General features: G+C 34.3%; 1 protein-coding gene across 1 annotated transcript in view; it reads right to left on the minus strand.

Annotated features, from left to right (window-relative positions):
* Positions 1 to 16,240: 16,240 nt before the first annotated feature.
* Positions 16,241 to 21,021, minus strand: part of LOC128211400 (uncharacterized) — a 49,108-nt gene continuing 44,327 nt past the window's right edge. The window contains exon 7 of the mRNA XM_052916149.1: positions 16,241 to 20,565. Within this exon, the coding sequence (XP_052772109.1) occupies positions 16,847 to 20,565 (3,719 nt within the window). The 3' untranslated portion in view covers positions 16,241 to 16,846. The remainder of the gene's footprint in view (positions 20,566 to 21,021) is intronic.

Here is a 21,021-nt window from a genome sequence, read left to right on the forward strand (position 1 = left end):
TGGGGGTCGCCGCGACCTTGACCTTTGACCTAGTGACCCAAAAAACAATAGGGATCTTCTATACCTCATGACCAACCTCCCTACCAAGTTTGGTGAACCTAGGTCAAACCATTGTCAAGATATTGAGCGGAAATGTTTTTTACATTGGGGGTCGCCGCGACCTTGACCTTTGACCTAGTGACCCCAAAAACAATAGGGATCTTCTACACCTCATGACCAACCTCCCTACCAAGTTTGGTGAACCTAGGTCAAACCATTGTCAAGATATTGAGCGGAAATGTTTTTTACATTGGGGGTCGCCGCGACCTTGACCTTTGACCTAGTGACCCCAAAAACAATAGGGATCTTCTACACCTCATGACCAACCTCCCTACCAAGTTTGGTGATCCTAGGTCATGCGGTTTTCCAGTTATCGATCGGAAACGAAGTGTGACGTACGGACGGACTGACGGACTACCGGACTGACGGACAGGGCAAAAACAATATGTCTCCCCCAGAGAGGGGGAGACATAAATATTCAGTTAAAGTATATAACATTCTTCTAGAATTGGTAGGGGAATTAATTCGTGTTTTCACCAATAATGATGTACCTTAATAATTAGATCAATTGCCTTTGTTTTTCATTAGTGTATAAAAGTTATGATTCTGTGCACAAAACTTGTCAATATTGCCAAAATATAAAATTTTAACATGCAAACTTATTTTACCATAAAAAGCTCACGAAATATAAATAAATAATTAATATTAACAAATAAAAACTACTAAGAGAAACAATATTCTTGTAAAACACACTCATTCTTTTCCTGTTTTAAAATCATGTCCGAACTTTACACAGAAAACTAAATTCTAAAAAGGGATATTTAATTTTAAACTTTAATTTACTTTCCTAATCATATTTTTTACTTAAGCAAGAGCCTAAAGATACTATCAAATTGTTCAATTCTTTTTCCTAAATATATGACTTTTTAATCTTATCGAACAATATATCATACACATTATTAATATAAATGAATAAATAGGAGTATAGGAATAAAACATGAGATATTGTTCGTAATTGTGATGTTTAAACATGCATTTTTTTCATTTTATTGGGAGTTTATTTTAAAAACAAACCATTTTTCATCAATATGACTGTCTCTTTTCAAAAATAATGTTAAATAATCATGATGTCATCATGATATTGGAGTTACATCCCATCCCAATGGTTTATTGATTCAAAGTTTTCTGTGCAAAACAGTTGTAAGTGCAGTTACAACCGTTTTGCACAAAAATAAATTGCCATTTTCAGATACAACCTTTTGACAAATATGGCTTTATATACATTTATCCTTAGATTACAGAGCTAATTTTTTGGGATATTATGGAGGCTTGTAAAAAAGGTTAAAAAATATGAAAATATCACTTTTGGAAAAAAGGTCAGTTACAACCGTTTTGCGCTAAGCCCGCGAATTGTGACATATTTTCAAGACCCATAATCCAGGCATGCATGGGCAGATCTGGCTGGTTTTCAAAAGGAACCGAGTTCTAATATATATCTAAATACTGTACAAGTTTCATCGAGATACAATCAAAACTGAAGACTGTATCGTGTTCACAAGCTAGTGTTTACACAATAGCATTTTTTATACTATCAAGGGCCATAATCTAGGCATGCGTGGGCGGATCTGGCTGGTTTTCGAAAGGAATCGAGCTCCAATGGATATCTAGATACTGTACAAGTTTCATCGAGATACAATCAAAAATGAAGACTGTATCGTGTTCACAACCAATTGTTTACACAATAGCATTTTTATACTATCAAGGGCCATAATCTAGGCATGCATGGGCGGATCTGGCTGGTTTTCAAAAGAAACTGAGCTCTAATGGATATCTAGATGCTGTACAAGTTTCATCGAGATAAAATCAAAACTGAAGACTGTATCGTGTTCACAAGCAATTGTTTACCGACGCACGAACGCACGGATGCACATACTACGTACACATTACCACCATCGCATAAGCTCTTCTGGCCTTTGGCCAGTAGAGCCAAAAAAATGAAGGTAAAAGTGATAAATGTGATACGGTTCACTTTTTATATCTTAAAGCAGAATATTACAACAACTTCAAATGTCTGCTGAAAAAATCAGAGACGCAAAACTGCAAATCTTGATTTTAACAACAATGTATTAATGATTACATTATAATTGCTGTATTTGTTTCGAGTAACTAGAGGTACGTTTATAGTTTGCTAAAAGCAATGACATATAACGCCTATGTTTAATAACAAAACAAGAGCTGTTACAGTAAGTGACGAATGCCCCGGAGTCAGGGGCAGTTCCAAGAATTGACATTAGAGAGGGCGTAACTCAGGGACACAACCTTTTGAAATGCATCCCTCCCTCCGAACCGAAATGGGTATGGCAAGGGGGTTTGAGGTTACTTCCCCAAGACAATTTGAACGATTTCTAGTCTGATATAGACTTTATTACGTTGTTAGTGAATTATTTAGGTAAACGGCATGACCATGACCGTATTGAAAACCTATATTTATGGTATCCATTATCAACAGGGGTCATCCACTGGTAATGTTCAAACTGCCTACCAAGTATGGCTTCAATAGTGTTAATCACTAATTGCCCTAAACCTTCACCCACTGACTTAACATTCAATAGGGTTTACCTACTAGTATGACCTGAACCTGCCTCGCAAGTATGAGGTCCTTGGGCACCAGCTTTTTTCAGTGATTGAATGGACACGGATTTTCACCTGAAGGTCACTACAACTGGACCTTTGATCCAATGACCGCAAAAACAATAGGGTTTATCTACTGGTCAATAGGCCTTCCTACTAAATCCAAGGTCGCTTGACCCAACGTTCTTCAGTAATTGATAGGAAACGGAGTTTCAGATCAATGTCACCACGATCTTGACCCACTAACTTCAAAATCAATAGGGACACTGCTGCCGCAAACAATATACGTTTAGGGTCATGACCAAACGGATTGCCAAGTTTGAGGTCCCTTGGCCAGTTCACAAGTTATTGATCGGAAACCGTGGGGATGGACGGGCAGATGGTCCGATATCTATATGCCTTCTTTCGGGAGCATAAAACATAATTATGTCACTGCGGACTGTGCAACACAATAGTAGTATAAAAGTAAGAGGAGCAAGAGCAAAGTTACCCTAGGGTAACATTTTGCTCCAAAGTCTATAAGAGGAGCAATGTTACGTTTTTTCAAAGAACACATATTGTGTATGGGAAACAACTCGTACATACGAGGATAAGCTTTGGGAAACAACTCGTACTCGCGAGGATAAGCGTAAGTACAAAAGTTGCCTCCCGATTTTCATATATGAATTAAGTCATAGTTTTTTCTTAAGAGTACAAATGTAAACACGATATATCATGGTTTAGTGATTTTTTGTGTATAAATGAAACGGCGGTTTACGGTTTGGCTTCATTTGCGATCGTATGATACATCTGGATGTTTTTACTCCCCTCATATGTGTTTCCTCGAATGTTTTTACTCCCCTCATACGTAGTTTCATATATGAATTAAGTATGGTTAGGATACCCCGGAGAATGTACATTTTCTTACTCACTGGTTAATGTGTGCTACACATCAATTAACATGACACAGTTTTAAAAGTTTATTTCACCTGCTGTGAAAAAAACGTTCCCACGGTGTAAATAATGATTTTATTATGAAATAAAATTATGAAAAAGTGACACTGGCATTTAAAATATTTGGCACTCTTTTCATACAATAAGATTTATAGGTTAATTACATCGTTGTTTGTGAAAAAAGACGTTATTATATCTTGAAATGAGTTGTATAATGTTGTATTTAAACATTACATTACCATAAATTTGTTTATCTTCAATACAGACGAAAAATGATTTATTTAAAACCCCGTTTTTGAATGTCACTGTGGTAACCCATTTTTTAATTAAAAATAATTTATTTTGGGTTACGATATGTTTTGCATTTATGAGGTAGAATTCTGTTTCACAATCACTTGTGTAAAAATCTTCGAACTAAAACATGTCACAAGATTATCAAGTGTTGATTTCGCAATTATTAAAAACTCAAGTGGAAGTAACCATGTTACTTCAAAAGGTATGGTATTGTTTCACTATTATACGGGAGATTTAAAATATGCTTTTATTTAACATGAACAGTCTTTAAAAACTTTAATTTTACTTTCTATGTTATATGAATTCCATTTTCAGTTACAACCTTGTTTTAGAGTACATCCATACTTTAAATGCTTGTAGATTGAATCAGTGCCTATTTCTTTATTGTAACTTTTTTTCAGACTACCGCCTTGGAGAAGGGTTAAATGTGTGTTAGACATCAGTCACAATGACACAGTTTTAAAAGTCTATCCCACCTACTGTGAAAAAGAACGTTCTCACGTTTTAAATAATGACTTTTATTATGAAATGAAATTATGAAATAGTGACACTGACATTCAAATAATTGGATGGTGGTGTCGATAAGACGTCCTATTCTAACAAATAAGATATATAGGTTAATAACATCACAGTTTGTGAAAAAAGCGTTATTATATCATCAAATAAAATTGTATAACGTAGTATAATTTAAACATTACATTACCATAAGTTTGTTTATCTTCAATAGAGACGAAATTGATTTATTTTAACAACCCACATTTTTTGAAAAGTCACTGTTGTAATAATTTTTTAATTAAAAAATAATTTTGTTATGATTATGGTATGTTTTGCATTTATGAGTTAGCATTCTGTTTAACAATCACTTCTTTAAAAAAACTCGAGTGGAGAATGATGTCGCGCAACACGGAGTTCAATGTTGTGATTTCACAGTTATTGAGAACGCAAGTGGATAATTCCATTTTAATTCAAAAGGTATGTTATTGTTTCACTATAATACGAGAGAGTTGAAATATGCTGTTGAAACATTATATGAACAGCCTTTAAAAAGCTTATTATATTTTACTTTTTATGTTACATGAAGTCCATCTTGATGTACAACCTTGTTTTAGAGTACACCCATATATTAAATGCTAGATTATTGAACTAGTGTCTATTTATTTCATTCATTATTAAGTTGTTAGCTTTTATTGTAACTTTTTCAGAACGTCGTTTTGGAGAATAATCTCCAAGCACTAAAATCCGACATAGCTGTTTTAAAACAGCAACTGAGTAGTGCTCAGCAACAACTGAATGTCGCTGAGCAAGTAAGTAGTTTTCACTGTTATTTAACGGACTTTGTGATTATAATTTGGTTTACTGAATTATTAAACAATTTCAAAGTCATTTCCATTTCGCTGTAAGAGTGACATTGGATACATATTATGCCATAATCCAGTTAAATACATGCATACATTGACTTATTTTCTTAATTTTAATTAAGTAACAACTTGTTTGCCATACCAACCACTTTTTAAATTATTTTTTTTTACTTTAGCGTGACGATGAGATATTTGGGAGACACCCGCTTCTACCATTAACACTCTATCTGTGTGTCGTTTTTATTTCAGTTACAATGTGTCAGTTCACAAATGACAGACGTTCACAAAGAACTAAAAGTAATAAAAGAGAGGTGGGTTTTTTTTGTTAATTTTTTTAAGTAAGGATTACACGAATTAGAAAATAGAACATTTTTTAAAAAAATGCAACAACTTATCAAAAGTAATTAACAGTGAACAAACATTAACATGATACTAAACTTTCAATTTAAAAATACCCTTTTATACCAAATAATACTGTTATTGGTAGTAAATTGACACAATGATTGTAGAATAAATTTAATAGTAAAGAATGTAAAATGAATATGACAATGCTATGAGGAAAAGACATGTTGACATGCAAAAAAAAACTATATGGACATAGTATATGAGCTAACATTATATGGCATGCAAAAATATATGAGGTAGTATACGAGGTTATTATATTAAGAAGAATACATGAAGCATAATATAGAAGTGGAACATATGAGGTAACATATGACATGAAAAACATATGAGGTAGTATATGAGGTTATTATATGAAGCAGAATACATGAAGCAGAATATATGAGTGAAAAAAAAATATCCACAAAAGATGAAATAAATGAAAATTTGATTTTATTGCAGTTTGAAGAAGAACAACAAAGTATGCAGACTGTCTCCAGTATGTACAAAAAAAATGATATATTTTCCATTATTATAATGCATGTTCCAAGTTTTATTCAAACTATCTTAAACTGTTTTTTTGAGTTTAGGTTTTTCAATACTTTGTTTAAAAACAATAACAATATTTTTTAGATTTAAACTTGAATTTTCTTTTTTGTAGCACATTAATTGTCTACATGTATAACAATAGAAATAACATACATCACACTATGATAATAAAAAAGTATATTATTAAGGTGCACATTTACACATGATTGTGGGTTTTTTTGCAGATGTCGAGGCTTGAGCCAACAGTAGTCCTCCAAAGGCTGGATGACTTTACTTTCACCCTATCAATATGTACCTCAAATACAACAGGAGACAGGAGGGATTGACGAGGACACAGGAGGCTGGGAGGAGTGCTGAGGAGGCTTAAATGAGTGTCTAGTAGTGTTTTCCAAGCATTTGAGAAACGTGAGGGTTGCTATGTGCGCATGCCTTTAACAAATATACTTGTGTCGAATCAAAGTCAGTGTCCGGCGACATACCGTTGACAGATCTGCATTTATAATGGAACGAAACGAGAATGAAATTCGTCTATATTCGTGCGTCAAATGAAGGTACTTTTTTTTTCCTGGAGAAATCTGTTGCACCATTTACGAGTATGGCATACCTGCGCGTATTATTCCTACACATGTATATGCTGCGAGCAAACGTTTCAGGATCGGAAAACATTTTTGCTGCATTTGAAGAAAAAACTTGGTACAAACCCGCGCGGTTAATGGATCTACTATAAAATCAAGTGTCATTAAGTTTTCAACCTCAGTGAATGTTTGGATGACAAGTAGTCAAGTCGTACATTAGTGGGAAAAAATGGATCTATTGGATACACGAAAATATAAGATGAGGAGAAAAAGTAGTGCCTCTCGAAACAGACATGAGCCTCTCTCCAAAATGTATATACGGATGGTTCTCCCGGCAGAACAGATGACAGCTATCGCCAAAAGCATGCTTGACCGTCAGTCGAAACCTAAAGGGACTTGGATTGACTTGGAATTACAAAGAATGAAAGAAGTCAGCAAAAAACGAAAAGGCAAAGTGCTCAGTGCGGGTGTTATCGGTAATAAGGGCAACAAGAAACCTAGAAAGGTGGCACCATCTGGACAGAAAACGCCGAGACAAACTTCAGAAAAGTCCGAAAACATCGTTACCATCGGGCAGGTATAAAGCTGAAGGTTTCACTCACTCCTCCTCATTAGCGCTTAAGGATTTTGTTGCGATGCACCAGTGTGATATTTGTTTGAAAAGTTTCGGAAGACGCGATAATATGTTGCGACATAAAAGGTCTGCGCATTCAAACGAAGATTCGGATGAAGACGCTATGTCTGACGTTACTGACCAAGAGGATATTTTTGGATCTGTTGATGAAAACGAGTCTGAAAACAGCGACGACGACATGTCTGTAACCACGGAGAACTCTTCGGGTATTGATCCTTGGCAAGAGGTTGTCGATGAGGCTTTTCAAGAGTGTCAATCGCAGTATGAGGACGAAGTGCGTGAACTTATGCAGGATGATACCGACCTTAGTGAAAGCGAAGCCAAGAAGGATGTCTTTGAGGATATGCGAGGTACTTACAGAAAGGCCTTGATGAATAGTTTTGGGGCAAAGCTGATGTGGTTTGACTCTATCAAGCGAGATACCATCTATAAGACCATAAAGAAAACAGTTAATCAACTTAAAGAAACAGAGACGAACAGGAAGCCGTAAAGTACGCCATCCTTAAGCGGAGATTTCTGTTCGATAAGTTATTGGACAGTTACGACGTTCCTCAGTTGGATGCAGAGCAAGAGGAAGAAACAAAACAGTGAAAATCATTCAAAGATACTTTAATTCGTTCGGACTAGAGTGCTTTGGGAAATTGTTTTCAATCCTCACACAATGCAGAATACAGACGCCATTTAATTCCATAACACAACTGTATCTGATAGTTTTGCAACGCGTACTTGTTTTTAAGTAAAATAAATGTCTTTAATGATGTAAAATAAAATGTCTAATAATACGAAACGGAGTTGTTCTTGTGTGTTTTAGTTGTAGTTTTATTTATGTTTTAAGCGTTTTCCATATATAAACAAGACAAATGTTGATGCTGGGTATCAAAGACGCCGCCAGATCAGTTAAAAATAATAATGAATGCATTAAAATATTATGTTAATATTGTATTCAGTCACACCTCTTAGTTTGTAAAAAGGTGTGCTAAAAATTAAACATCTCAACTGTCCAAATAATAAACTCATTTCATTGTACTGAGCATTAGGTTTAAAGCTACAATTACTACAAAATTAAATCAAGTAAGTTTTATATCTGGTTACAATTCATACATACTACATAAGTAATATTCTCGATGACATTTTATTACCCAGCTTGTATGTCTACAGGTTATATTCTATTTTTATATCTCTATGTTATATGCGTTTACTAACACATTAATTGTGTATGTCATCTGCAAGAGTGCAAATCCTTCTTCGCCTTTGATATCTGCAACACTATATCTATAATATGCGTTTAAATCTGCGCCCGTAACCAGACTGCTGTAAATGTGCCTTTTCGACTAGTGCTTCGAGTTCTTTTTTCAATCCTAGTTTGACTATTGTTATCAATTTTAAAATAAAGCGAACTTTGCTGATTATATCCTTGTACAACATTGCTTGCCATTTCTTGGTGAAAAATATAGGGAACCAATAGCGAGAAATGTCTATAATACTTCCGACCATCGTGAATTAAAACTCTGCTAGCAATCACGCGATCTCCGTCGGATTGTTTCAATCGAACACATCCATGATATTTGATAAACTCAACGCTCAAATTTTTTTGTTGTATTTTATACCTGTTCTTATAATACTGATACTGCATATTATCTTAGCTCTTACTTAAAGATAAAAAAATATCAATTTACCTTCTGTTTGGTTTTCTGATTTTCCTAAAGCTATAGAATGGACACGTCTAAAGAAAAGGGTAAACCAATCAGGTCTCTCTTACAGATCACATAACCCTACATGGGAAAGGGGGGGGGGGGTAGCTAAATGTATAGAATGGAGAAGTCTAAAAAAGAGGTCAACCAATCAGGTCTCGCTTACAGTTAACATGATCCTTCATGTTCCCATATGAAATTTTCGTCGGCCCGGAACTACGTTGACTAATTACATGTTAATTGAATCCAATGAATAATTAAGAAAATCGAATGTATGCAATTTAAGTTAAATATGTTGTGCTGCTCTAACGAGGTCATCCTAACAGACATATTGATATAAATATATATTGCTTAAAGGTAGATCTAGGGTTCTTCAATACATGTTTCGTGGAATGCATACGTGTGACAATACGAAACATCAAGTCTGTTACACGCTTCACGTTTTATATAGTTCAATATAGCGTATTATAGTCAGGTCTGGCTATACAGAAAAGATGCGCTCTGTTGAACCCTTCTATATCTTTATAAGTCCGCCATCTTTATTAATTACTTTCCAACGGGAAACGAGGCTCTCCCCGAACACTTAAACAAGATCCTGACTCCTTCCTCCGTCACTCAGAGGGCCTCCTGACCCCCTCCACAAACTTCCTTAGTCACTCCGAAGGCCTCCCGATACCCTCCTCAAACCTCCGGAGTCACTCCGAGGGCCTCAAAATATCCTCCTCAAACCTCCGGAGTCACTCCGATGACCGTCTTACCCTTCCTTGAGCCTCGTTTCCCGTTGGAAAGTCTCGACATCTGCAAAAAAACCCACAAGCATGTGTAAATGTGCACCTTAATAATATACTTTTTTCTCATATGCATAATGTTTAAAATGACAGCATTTTTTATTATCATATTGTGATGTATGTTATTTCTATTGTTATACATGTAGACAATTAATGTGCTACAAAAAAGAAAATTCAAGTTTAAATCTAAAAAATATTGTTATTGTTTTTAAACAAAGTATTGAAAAACCAAAACTCAAAAAAACAGTTTAAGATAGTTTGAATAAAACTTGGAACATGCATTATAATAATGGAAAATATATTATTTTTTTTGTACATACTGGAGACAGTCTGCATACTTTGTTGTTCTTCTTCAAACTGCAATAAAATCAAATTTTCATTTATTTCATCTTTTGTGGATATTTTTTTTTCACTCATATATTCTGCTTCATGTATTCTGCTTCATATAATAACCTCATATACTACCTCATATGTTTTTCATGTCATATGTTACCTCATATGTTCCACTTCTATATTATGCTTCATGTATTCTTCTTAATATAATAACCTCGTATACTACCTCATATATTTTTGCATGCCATATAATGTTAGCTCATATACTATGTCCATATAGTTTTTTTTGCATGTCAACATGTCTTTTCCTCATAGCATTGTCATATTCATTTTACATTCTTTACTATTAAATTTATTCTACAATCATTGTGTCAATTTACTACCAATAACAGTATTATTTGGTATAAAAGGGTATTTTTAAATTGAAAGTTTAGTATCATGTTAATGTTTGTTCACTGTTAATTACTTTTGATAAGTTGTTGCATTTTTTTAAAAAATGTTCTATTTTCTAATTCGTGTAATCCTTACTTAAAAAAATTAACAAAAAAACCCACCTCTCTTTTATTACTTTTAGTTCTTTGTGAACGTCTGTCATTTGTGAACTGACACATTGTAACTGAAATAAAAACGACACACAGATAGAGTGTTAATGGTAGAAGCGGGTGTCTCCCAAATATCTCATCGTCACGCTAAAGTAAAAAATAATAATTTAAAAAGTGGTTGGTATGGCAAACAAGTTGTTACTTAATTAAAATTAAGAAAATAAGTCAATGTATGCATGTATTTAACTGGATTATGGCATAATATGTATCCAATGTCACTCTTACAGCGAAATGGAAATGACTTTGAAATTGTTTAATAATTCAGTAAACCAAATTATAATCACAAAGTCCGTTAAATAACAGTGAAAACTACTTACTTGCTCAGCGACATTCAGTTGTTGCTGAGCACTACTCAGTTGCTGTTTTAAAACAGCTATGTCGGATTTTAGTGCTTGGAGATTATTCTCCAAAACGACGTTCTGAAAAAGTTACAATAAAAGCTAACAACTTAATAATGAATGAAATAAATAGACACTAGTTCAATAAACTAGAATTTAATATATGGGTGTACTCTAAAACAAGGTTGTACATCAAGATGGACTTCATGTAACATAGAAAGTAAAATATAATAAGCTTTTTAAAGGCTGTTCATATAATGTTTCAACAGCATATTTCAACTCTCTCGTATTATAGTGAAACAATAACATACCTTTTGAATTAAAATGGAATTATCCACTTGCGTTCTCAATAACTGTGAAATCACAACATTGAACTCCGTGTTGCGCGACATCTTTCTCCACTCGAGTTTTTTTTAAAGAAGTGATTGTTAAACAGAATGCTAACTCATAAATGCAAAACATACCATAACCATAACAAAATTAATTTTTAATTAAAAAATTATTACAACAGTGACTTTTCAAAAAATGTGGGTTGTTAAAATAAATCAATTTCGTCTCTATTGAAGATAAACAAACTTATGGTAATGTAATGTTTAAATTATACTACGTTATACAATTTTATTTGATGATATAATAACGCTTTTTTCACAAACTGTGATGTTATTAACCTATATATCTTATTTGTTAGAATAGGACGTCTTATCGACACCACCATCCAATTATTTGAATGTCAGTGTCACTAGTTCATAATTTCATTTCATAATAAAAGTCATTATTTAAAACGTGAGAACGTTCTTTTTCACAGTAGGTGGGATAGACTTTTAAAACTGTGTCATTGTGACTGATGTCTAACACACATTTAACCCTTCTCCAAGGCGGTAGTCTGAACAAAGTTACAATAAAGAAATAGGCACTGATTCAATCTACAAGCATTTAAAGTATGGATGTACTCTAAAACAAGGTTGTAACTGAAAATGGAATTCATATAACATAGAAAGTAAAATTAAAGTTTTTAAAGACTGTTCATGTTAAATAAAAGCATATGAGGGGAGTAAAAACATCCAGATGTATCGATCGCAAATGAAGCCAAACCGTAAACCGCCGTTTCATTTATACACAAAAAATCACTAAACCATGATATATCGTGTTTACATTTGTACTCTTAAGAAAAAACTATGACTTAATTCATATATGAAAATCGGGAGGCAACTTTTGTACTTACGCTTATCCTCGCGAGTACGAGTTGTTTCACAAAGCTTATCCTCGTATGTACGAGTTGTTTCCCATACACAATATGTGTTCTTTGAAAAACGTAACATTGCTCCTCTTATAGACTTTGGAGCAAAAAGTTACCCTAGGGTAACTTTGCTCCTCTTACTAATACAATTCCAATAGGGTAACTTTGCTCCTCTTACTTATATAGTTACCATAGGGAGCAAAACGTTACCCTAGGGTAACTTTGCTCCTCTTACTAATACAATTCCAATAGGGTAACTTTGCTCCTCTTACTTATATAGTTACCATAGGGAGCAAAAAGTTACCCTAGGGTAACTTTGCTCCTCTTACTAATACAATTCCAATAGGGTAACTTTGCTCCTCTTACTTATATAGTTACCATAGGGAGCAAAAAGTTACCCTAGGGTAACTTTGCTCCTCTTACTAATGCAATTCCAATAGGGTAACTTTGCTCCTCTTACTTTTATACTACTCACAATACTTTTAGCCAATATTTCATTTTAACACAGATATTTACAAAACTATTTTTAATGAAATATACAATATATTGGGATACTGTGAAGTCTTTTTTGAACTATTGATGAAATTGACACTAAGGTATATAATGTTACTGTAGTCTGTTTTGAACTCTTAACCCGATGACATAGATATAACAGATGTCTACAGTACACTCTAAACTTCTTGAAAAAGTACGTGACAAACTGCCACAAATTAAGCACGTCAAAATTGTGATAAATTCATGGGCCATAATTCATCAATGACTAGGGCGACATGGTTACCCGTACGAAATTTTCAGCAGGAATCCGGCCAGAATTTGGCAGGAATATCATATTTACGCTCGTAATCTGGCAGTAATTTATTTGTGGGCAGGAAAATTATGTACCTGGACTGGAATTTCATTCATTTACGTACGGAAAATATACAAAATTACGGTTGGAAACTGATTCTGGCCGTAATTTCAAACTTAGAAAATTTCTGAAATACTTTTAACTGCTAAAACAGACTAAGTTTTACATGACACACGGAAAGTTCATTTTTCTGGCCGTAAATAGGGACTTCCATTTTTTTTTAATGACTTTTATGTTTATTGGTGCATCATCAGAATTTGTCTTTATTTTTATTCTTCTTATTATTAATATTATTATTAATATTATTTATTTATTATTATTACTATTATTATTATGATTATTATTAAATTTTCATTTCATAAGTTTAAAAAAGCACAAAAACATAAACATACATTCTAATGTTATTGGTTTATAACCTTATTAATGTTAATTGTTCTTGCTTACACACTATACACTTCTAAAGCAAAACATGAACATAAATAATTCAGTTTTGTATTCTTTAGAAATAAGAAGCCTTTTACTAGTGTGCTCGGTTAGTTTATTGACCAAGCTATTTCTCACAGTACACATTGCCTGGGCTTATCAGATTATCTAAGGTCAGGCAGAAAATTTCAGTGAGTATGCAGAGAATCAGGGCTCAGTAGCCAATAAGATGAGTGGATTTCAAATGATCAGGCGGGTTTTCTGGTTTTCTTGATGTAAACACGGTAGCCATGGTGATTTAACCTTCTGAAGATTAATATTGTTTTGCTGGATATAATCAGGATCTCTCATGGTTTGAAGGTAAACACTTATTTCAAAATGTATCTTAAATTATGTCCTTCATTTTATCCTACTTGTTACATAATTATGAGTCTTTTAAAAAGTTATGCTATATATAAGTAAAATAATGCTATTCCCCTCACTGTGAGTTCATAACACATGGTATTTCAGATTGTATTTGTATAGAAAACATGGTCAGAACTTTACATTTGTATGTTGAAAAGGGAAATGTTTAAACAGAGTGTGTCAAAATAAAGCCATAAATGTACATGCATGATACATTGCATAATAAAAATTAAAGTATATTACTAGCTTAAATAACTATCAACTTAAGAAACTGTAAGTGACAAGTCTGTAAAATTGTGAGTTTTAATTATGTTTTTCTGTGTATGTATGTTATTCTTTGTTAAAATGCTTGTAGATACCTTTAATATTCAATGGCGAGGGAGAAAACAAGATCTGAAAGTAACAGTTGGGGCATATAAAGCAGACCTTACCCTCATAGAAGGTTTGTGAAGGATTGTATTTTAATTCAGAAAGAAATATATCTATATGGGAATCATGCTGTTTTTATTGTCTTATAGTTTTAAAGCACTATTGTTACTCATGTAAAAAACAACAACACATTTGTGATGAGTAACATGTAATTAAAATGCAGGCTATGTTGATTGAATGTTTGCATTTGTGTTTTGTTGCATGTTTCTAGCCATTGCCCAAAGCCATAAAACAGGGTTTGACTCAGCTGGGCATGTCCTTGTCAACATATTCACCAATCTGTATAAGTCCTCACTGGTGGCAGTGTGGACAAGCCTGCTGGTTTCTAATATTTTCTTGACTTAACAGGCGTTGGTTCGAACCCCACTATAATCAAAATCCTTTTTAATGCTTTAACTGTATTTTTTCTGCAATTTTGATATGATAGAGTAAAATAATGATAAATAAGTGTTTTCAGATGCATTACTGGGAAAACTTATTTTTGGTCCAAAATCATGAGCGAGTCACTTTAAGCTGTGAGGATGATAAAGTGTGCTTGAGAATGTATAAATGGGTTAAAAATGATGCATTTTGATACTAGTTATAAAATAATTTTACATGATATTAAATTTTACTGCAGATTGTGTGACGTCATAGTTGCTGGACAGAATACATTTGGATCTGACTGGAAAAAAGGCATCATCCATCCAGCAAGTTCAGTCTGTGTTAAAAAAGTGAAAATAACCATGGACATAAAACTCACAGAGGAATCCAAAAACACAATAACTTTTATTTTCAAATAAGTCTTTGTAGACTCAGTGTCTCTTTATTTCATGATAAATTTATATTGCAGATTATATCATTATAATCAGTTAATTGATTTTAAAATCACAAAAAATAAACTCATGCAAATAAAGTATATATAATATAATAAATAATATGAAAGAAAATTATATTATCTTTTTAAACAAGAGTTGGAAAAGTTTAAGCAGGCATGTAGTGAAAAGCAATGAACTGAGTTCTACAAATGTTGTAAATTCCAGTTACATTAAATATTACGTGCCATTTTATGGTCAGATTTTTGGAAAATTCCTGTTCCAAAATTCTGGTTAATTTAAATATTACGTCCACTTTTACGGTCAGATTCCGTCCGTTTGGCACACGTAAATTCTATCAAAATTTTACGTACGGAAATTTTTACGCACAGAATTTAATAAAAATTCCTGTTCCAAAATTCTTGTTAATTTAAATATTACGTCCACTTTTACGGTCAGATTCTGTCCGTTTGGCACACGTAAATTCTATCTAAATTGTACGTACGGAAATTTTTACGCACAGAATTTAATAAAAATTCCTGTTCCGAAATTCCGGTTAATTTAAATATTACGTCCACTTTTACGGTCAATTTCCGTCTGCTTAGCACACGTAAATCGTTCTTTATTTTCCTTAATTCTGGACGTAATTTACATGATTCCGTACGTAAAATTTAAAGTTTTACGTATGTTTTACGGTTGGAAAATTTCGTACAGGTAATAATCACAATTTGTCGTAATATTTGGCCCATACATACATTTTTCAAGTTTGGTGACGACCGGACAAAAGTTCATTGCGCGTAAAACAAAAACATTGTGTAACACAGCATGCAACAGGTAAATATAGTACAGGTTTAATCAACAATAGGCTATTACTCAAACCTGGGTTGTACTACATTGTTGTTCAGGTTTTCATTTGAAGAACTTGTTGTTTTTCAATATATTTTTAATAAATACATTATTCTCAATAAAATATTCTTTCAAGTTTTCTATTTAATTAGTATAGAGCAAATTATTGCCTTTCATACACGAAATGTATATAACGAATTCAACTTCATAAAAGTCATGAAATTTGCACTTATTTGTAATAAATAATTAAACCCCTGCTCATAATTATATAATGTATGTACAAACTGTGATTACTAAAACATACAATTTATTGAAGTATGGTATGTTATCGTTAAGTCGAGATTTAAAAGGTCCATGGTACGGTGGTACGGCGCAGGTTTTAGTAATAGCCAAAACATATTCTATTACTACTTTTCAAAACAGGAAGCAGCCTTGCATATATATATCTTGCCGTGTTTACCATGTCTGAACGTTGTTTTTTATCGTGCAAAACATGTATTTTAATTCTTTTTTTGTGTAATTTAAGAGCTAAAAAGTTAAACTCGTCAATAGTCCTGATATAAATAATAGCCGATAATCATGGTCTTAAAATTAATTATCAAACGACAATCCATTGGTGAAATTCAGATAATTGATGAAAATGTTGCATTCATTATTTCAAATATGCTCATCTAAATGCTTGAAAAGATGATTGCATTTTTGTCTGAGACAGCCATAAGTTATTGAAAATTGTTTAATCTGGTCTTCTGCCCTCTTCTCCTTCTGTTCACTGGATAACTCGTATGGCATCTTGGACAGCTAATAATATCATCAACACTTTTATGTTCAATGTCTATACGACACGTCGGACATTTCATCTTTCGCAGGAGTCTGACACTGTATGCTTCGTAGCCATACATGCTGAATGCAATCACAAACTCAACTCTGGCTCCTTCATTTACTGGCCCTGTCAAATCTTCTTCTGCTCGGGCAGGAACAAAGAATATCTTCACTGGTATCAGATTTCTTGGCCCAAGATCGAGATCTATAAAACCTCTAGATGGTTTGTCGTTTGGACAAACAATGGTTCCTTTACAAACCTCAATATTTGAACTCAGCAGGATATCTCTTCCATCATGCCATCCCAAGTACCTTTTTCCAGGTACAATCCGATGTATATGCCTCTGTGGTTTACCTAACCATTCCCTAGGGTATCTAGGCTTGTGTATATGCCAGGATGTTTTCATCAATTTCTCTTTATAAGTTTGTGCTCTGAACAGCAATTCTGCATTTGTTAGATTGTCTTCCAAGCCAAACCCAAGAATGCTACATAAAACAAACATGTAAAATCGGCTGTGTTCGGAATCGACCTTTTCATTCCAAGCTTCAACTCTCTGCAGAACTTCAACGACTGTATATCTTGTCTTGAAAAGAGGATGTCTGATTATGTATATCCATTCCCTGTAATCATTGTTGATTTGCCTTTTAGATGCTGTGGGAGTTACTTGATTTTCATATTCATCAATGTTTTTTTCATATCTCTCAGCAATGAACTGAATGTCCTCAGGATTATCAATGCGTTCAAGTACACCGTACGCATATGGATCACAATACTTCATTTTAATTTGAGCAATTTCAAGACGTCTTGACTGCACATTGTTCCCTTTACCAATAATCGTATGACCAGGTATATTTTTGAAGAGAGCAGAGTACAGTTCTTGTTGATAGTAGATTCCCTGAAATTTGTCGGAGTCAAAAGAGCTAAAACTGTCTAGAAACAACTCATCTACTACAGTAACACACTCCTTGATAAATTCGGCAGTGTCAGTGTTAAATGTGTGCATATATTGCAAAACATCAGGACAACCACTATTCTTATGAACAAAATCACAGAACTTCAACCTGATTTCGATTTCACTCAAATAACCCAGGCTCCCATCTGAATCAAAATGGGCCATTTCTCTGCTTTTGTAGAAGTATCCACAAGCTTTCTTAATTTTTGGCAATACCTCCTTGCAGTCTTGTTCAAAAGATGATGACATGTTGTTGTCAGTGGATCCTTTCCCTCCAATGATTTTATTTGCCTGTAGAGACAGCATTCTTCCATACATGTGGAAAATCATCATCAGATCATACTTCACATTTGCTGGTACATTCTCCAGATCAGACAAATTAACTCCCTGCAAGCACATTTCTTCTGCTTCTTTTAAGTATCTTTCAGCAGTTTTCTCCTCCTCAGATCTGTACAAGCTATACAACCGTCCAAGGTGGGCTTTGAACTGAGCTTCAAGGGGAAATGACTTGACCAATTGTTTCATGATGTCAAATCTTTCGGTATATGGGGAATGACTACTTGCTTGCTCCAAAATAGGAGAAATCTGTGGCTTCCTTTTCTTCCCAGCTTGTGTTTCATTTTCCCCCGTAGCTCTGTTGTTACGGCTTATAAAAGTATTGGTCATAATTTGAGCAATCGTTGATGACTGAATTGTGTTCTTCTTCCCCGCAACATTAATCAACTCTACAGAAATACCTTTGAGCTTCCTCATCGACTCAATAGACAAATTCAATGACAATTCATGAGGAACTTGCCTTGGCAATGGAAGAATTTGATCAAGAATCTCTTTTGCAATCAAATAATGACTGATCCTAACCATGTTTTCATTTATGTCATTTGAATCATTCACAATCAGTTCTTGCATTTCATCAGGGAGGTCTGACTTTGTCAAGATAGGTTCTTCAGATTCAATGATGTCTGTAAAGAAATGACATGGCATGGAAGATTGTCCATAGAAGTATACCAGTGAAAGGTAGCCAAGAGCCTGCTGCCATGGATCCAACTCACTTCTGCTTGATTTTCCATTCAACCGCAGATATCCTGCCACATATTTTTCAATACCTGCATATTGAATATCGTGAACTGCTAGTCCAAATTCAAATATGTCATGCTCTTTTCCCATTTCAACTTCACGGAAAAGTCTCTCAACTTCATTTGCTCCTTCAGTTGTGTCTTTACACTGTTTCATGTACATTCTTCTGAAATGTTTGACTTCTTCTTTCGAAACTGCTCTTTGCAGTCTAAATGTGTTAATGCTAGAACTGTCATTCAGATTACGTGCCCAAGACCTTTGAACATACAACAGTATAACTGGAACATGTGGTTCCAAACTCCTGCGAATTGTGTTAACTTTGTGCTCTTCTTCCCCATCTATGAGTATCAAGATCGGTTTGTTGGTCTTCGAATACAGAAATTTGATCTTCTCAAAGATGTCCGAAGTCATGGATCCAAGCCTGTGCTTTATCTGAACACATGGAACCTCATCTTTCAATTCCCAAACTACCCTTTGAGCTAAGGTAGTACCACCTGAACCAGGATTGTGCAAAAGTCGCACAAAGCCAGACCGACAAATACCAATGTGTCTACGCATGATGTAATCAACCATTTTGGCATGGATATCTCTCTGCACATCAAATCGGTTTCCTCTAAGTGCATACCAAACGGACCAAGGAATACTACCTCCTTTGTGAAATGTTTGCTCTTCGTCATCTAACTGCTCAGATGAGTAATCCATGCCTGTCACGTTATCCAGGTACAAGACTTCCAAATCATTTGCAAGCCATGCATTTTCTTTTTCTTTTAGCTTTGCATCATTTGTGCCATCCGATGTTGGAAGGCGAAACCTTTTGTTATCATGAGCTCTTTCTGGCAAACAATAGGCTTGAACAACACTGCACACATCAAAAAGGGACAGGTAGATTTTTTTAACATCATCATCAATTTGCAAATGTTTGAGTTGTACGTGATTAACTTCCGATAAATATGTGTACTTCGGGACTGCAGCAACAATCCTGATGTCTGGTATTATTTCCAATACCTCTTCAATGATGAAATTGAAATGCTTTAATTTTGCAACATGTTTGTTCTCAGGCAATAACACAATCAGAGTCACTTTCGTGTACTGCTCTGCATATCTTTGAATCTGCTTCAGCTGGCTTTCCAAAGAAGGCTTGACCTTCCTTTTCCATTCCCTAAACTCTTCACTGACATTTGTTTCAGGGCGGTTAGAAATGCCCATCAAACCAATCCATGTGAGTTGCTGTTTTGAAATAGCCACATTTTCTTTCCAGCTTACATATTTCAATTTTTGGTCTACACTGTCTGATATCCTTGACAACAATCCTGTATCCCAACTTCTACAATCCATGTCAAAAACAGCCAACCAATCAACAAGACTTAGAGCATCTATATTAGGAACAAATGTTGGTTCATCCATCAATAGCATGTATGATCCCTTTTTCTGGAAGTTGTTTACAGCTTCAGCAAACTTCTTGATTTCTTCTGGCTTATCAGTAGGAATGCCATTTTTAAGGCCTTGCTTGAAACTGATATTGACAGTTGAAGCACTGGAAATCTCAGTTTTATTTGTGGCAAGGAAAAAATTGCTTTCTTCGAATATCTTATCTGAAAAATCAAACAGAATACATCGGAAATAACAAGAGACGTTTATGACTGTGTTTATGAAACGTTATGCCCCCATCGAAAATGCACTGATAATAACTATGACCGTGACATCTTACCTACTGGCCCCAAAACAGTTAGGTTCAATCTACCATGTTTTTATAGCATGGCCTTTATCTTCGATATACTGACTCCTAATGTGACAAGTAGATGACCCCTATTGTTTAAGGGGCTAGATGACCCCTATTGTTTAAGGGGCTAGATGACCCCTATTGTTTAAGGGGCTATCTACTGGTCATGGGAAACCCATCACTGAAGCTTCATGGCCAATGGTCAAACTATTTTCGATTTATTGTGCAGGGGTTCACACAATCCTGTTGACCGTGTTCTAATATTTGACCTACTGATCGAAACAACAACACTTGTTAAGGGCAATCAACCACTGAAGTTTTAAAATCT

The sequence above is a fragment of the Mya arenaria genome, chromosome 12 (genome assembly GCF_026914265.1).
Source record: "Mya arenaria isolate MELC-2E11 chromosome 12, ASM2691426v1".
Classification (NCBI taxonomy): domain Eukaryota; kingdom Metazoa; phylum Mollusca; class Bivalvia; order Myida; family Myidae; genus Mya; species Mya arenaria.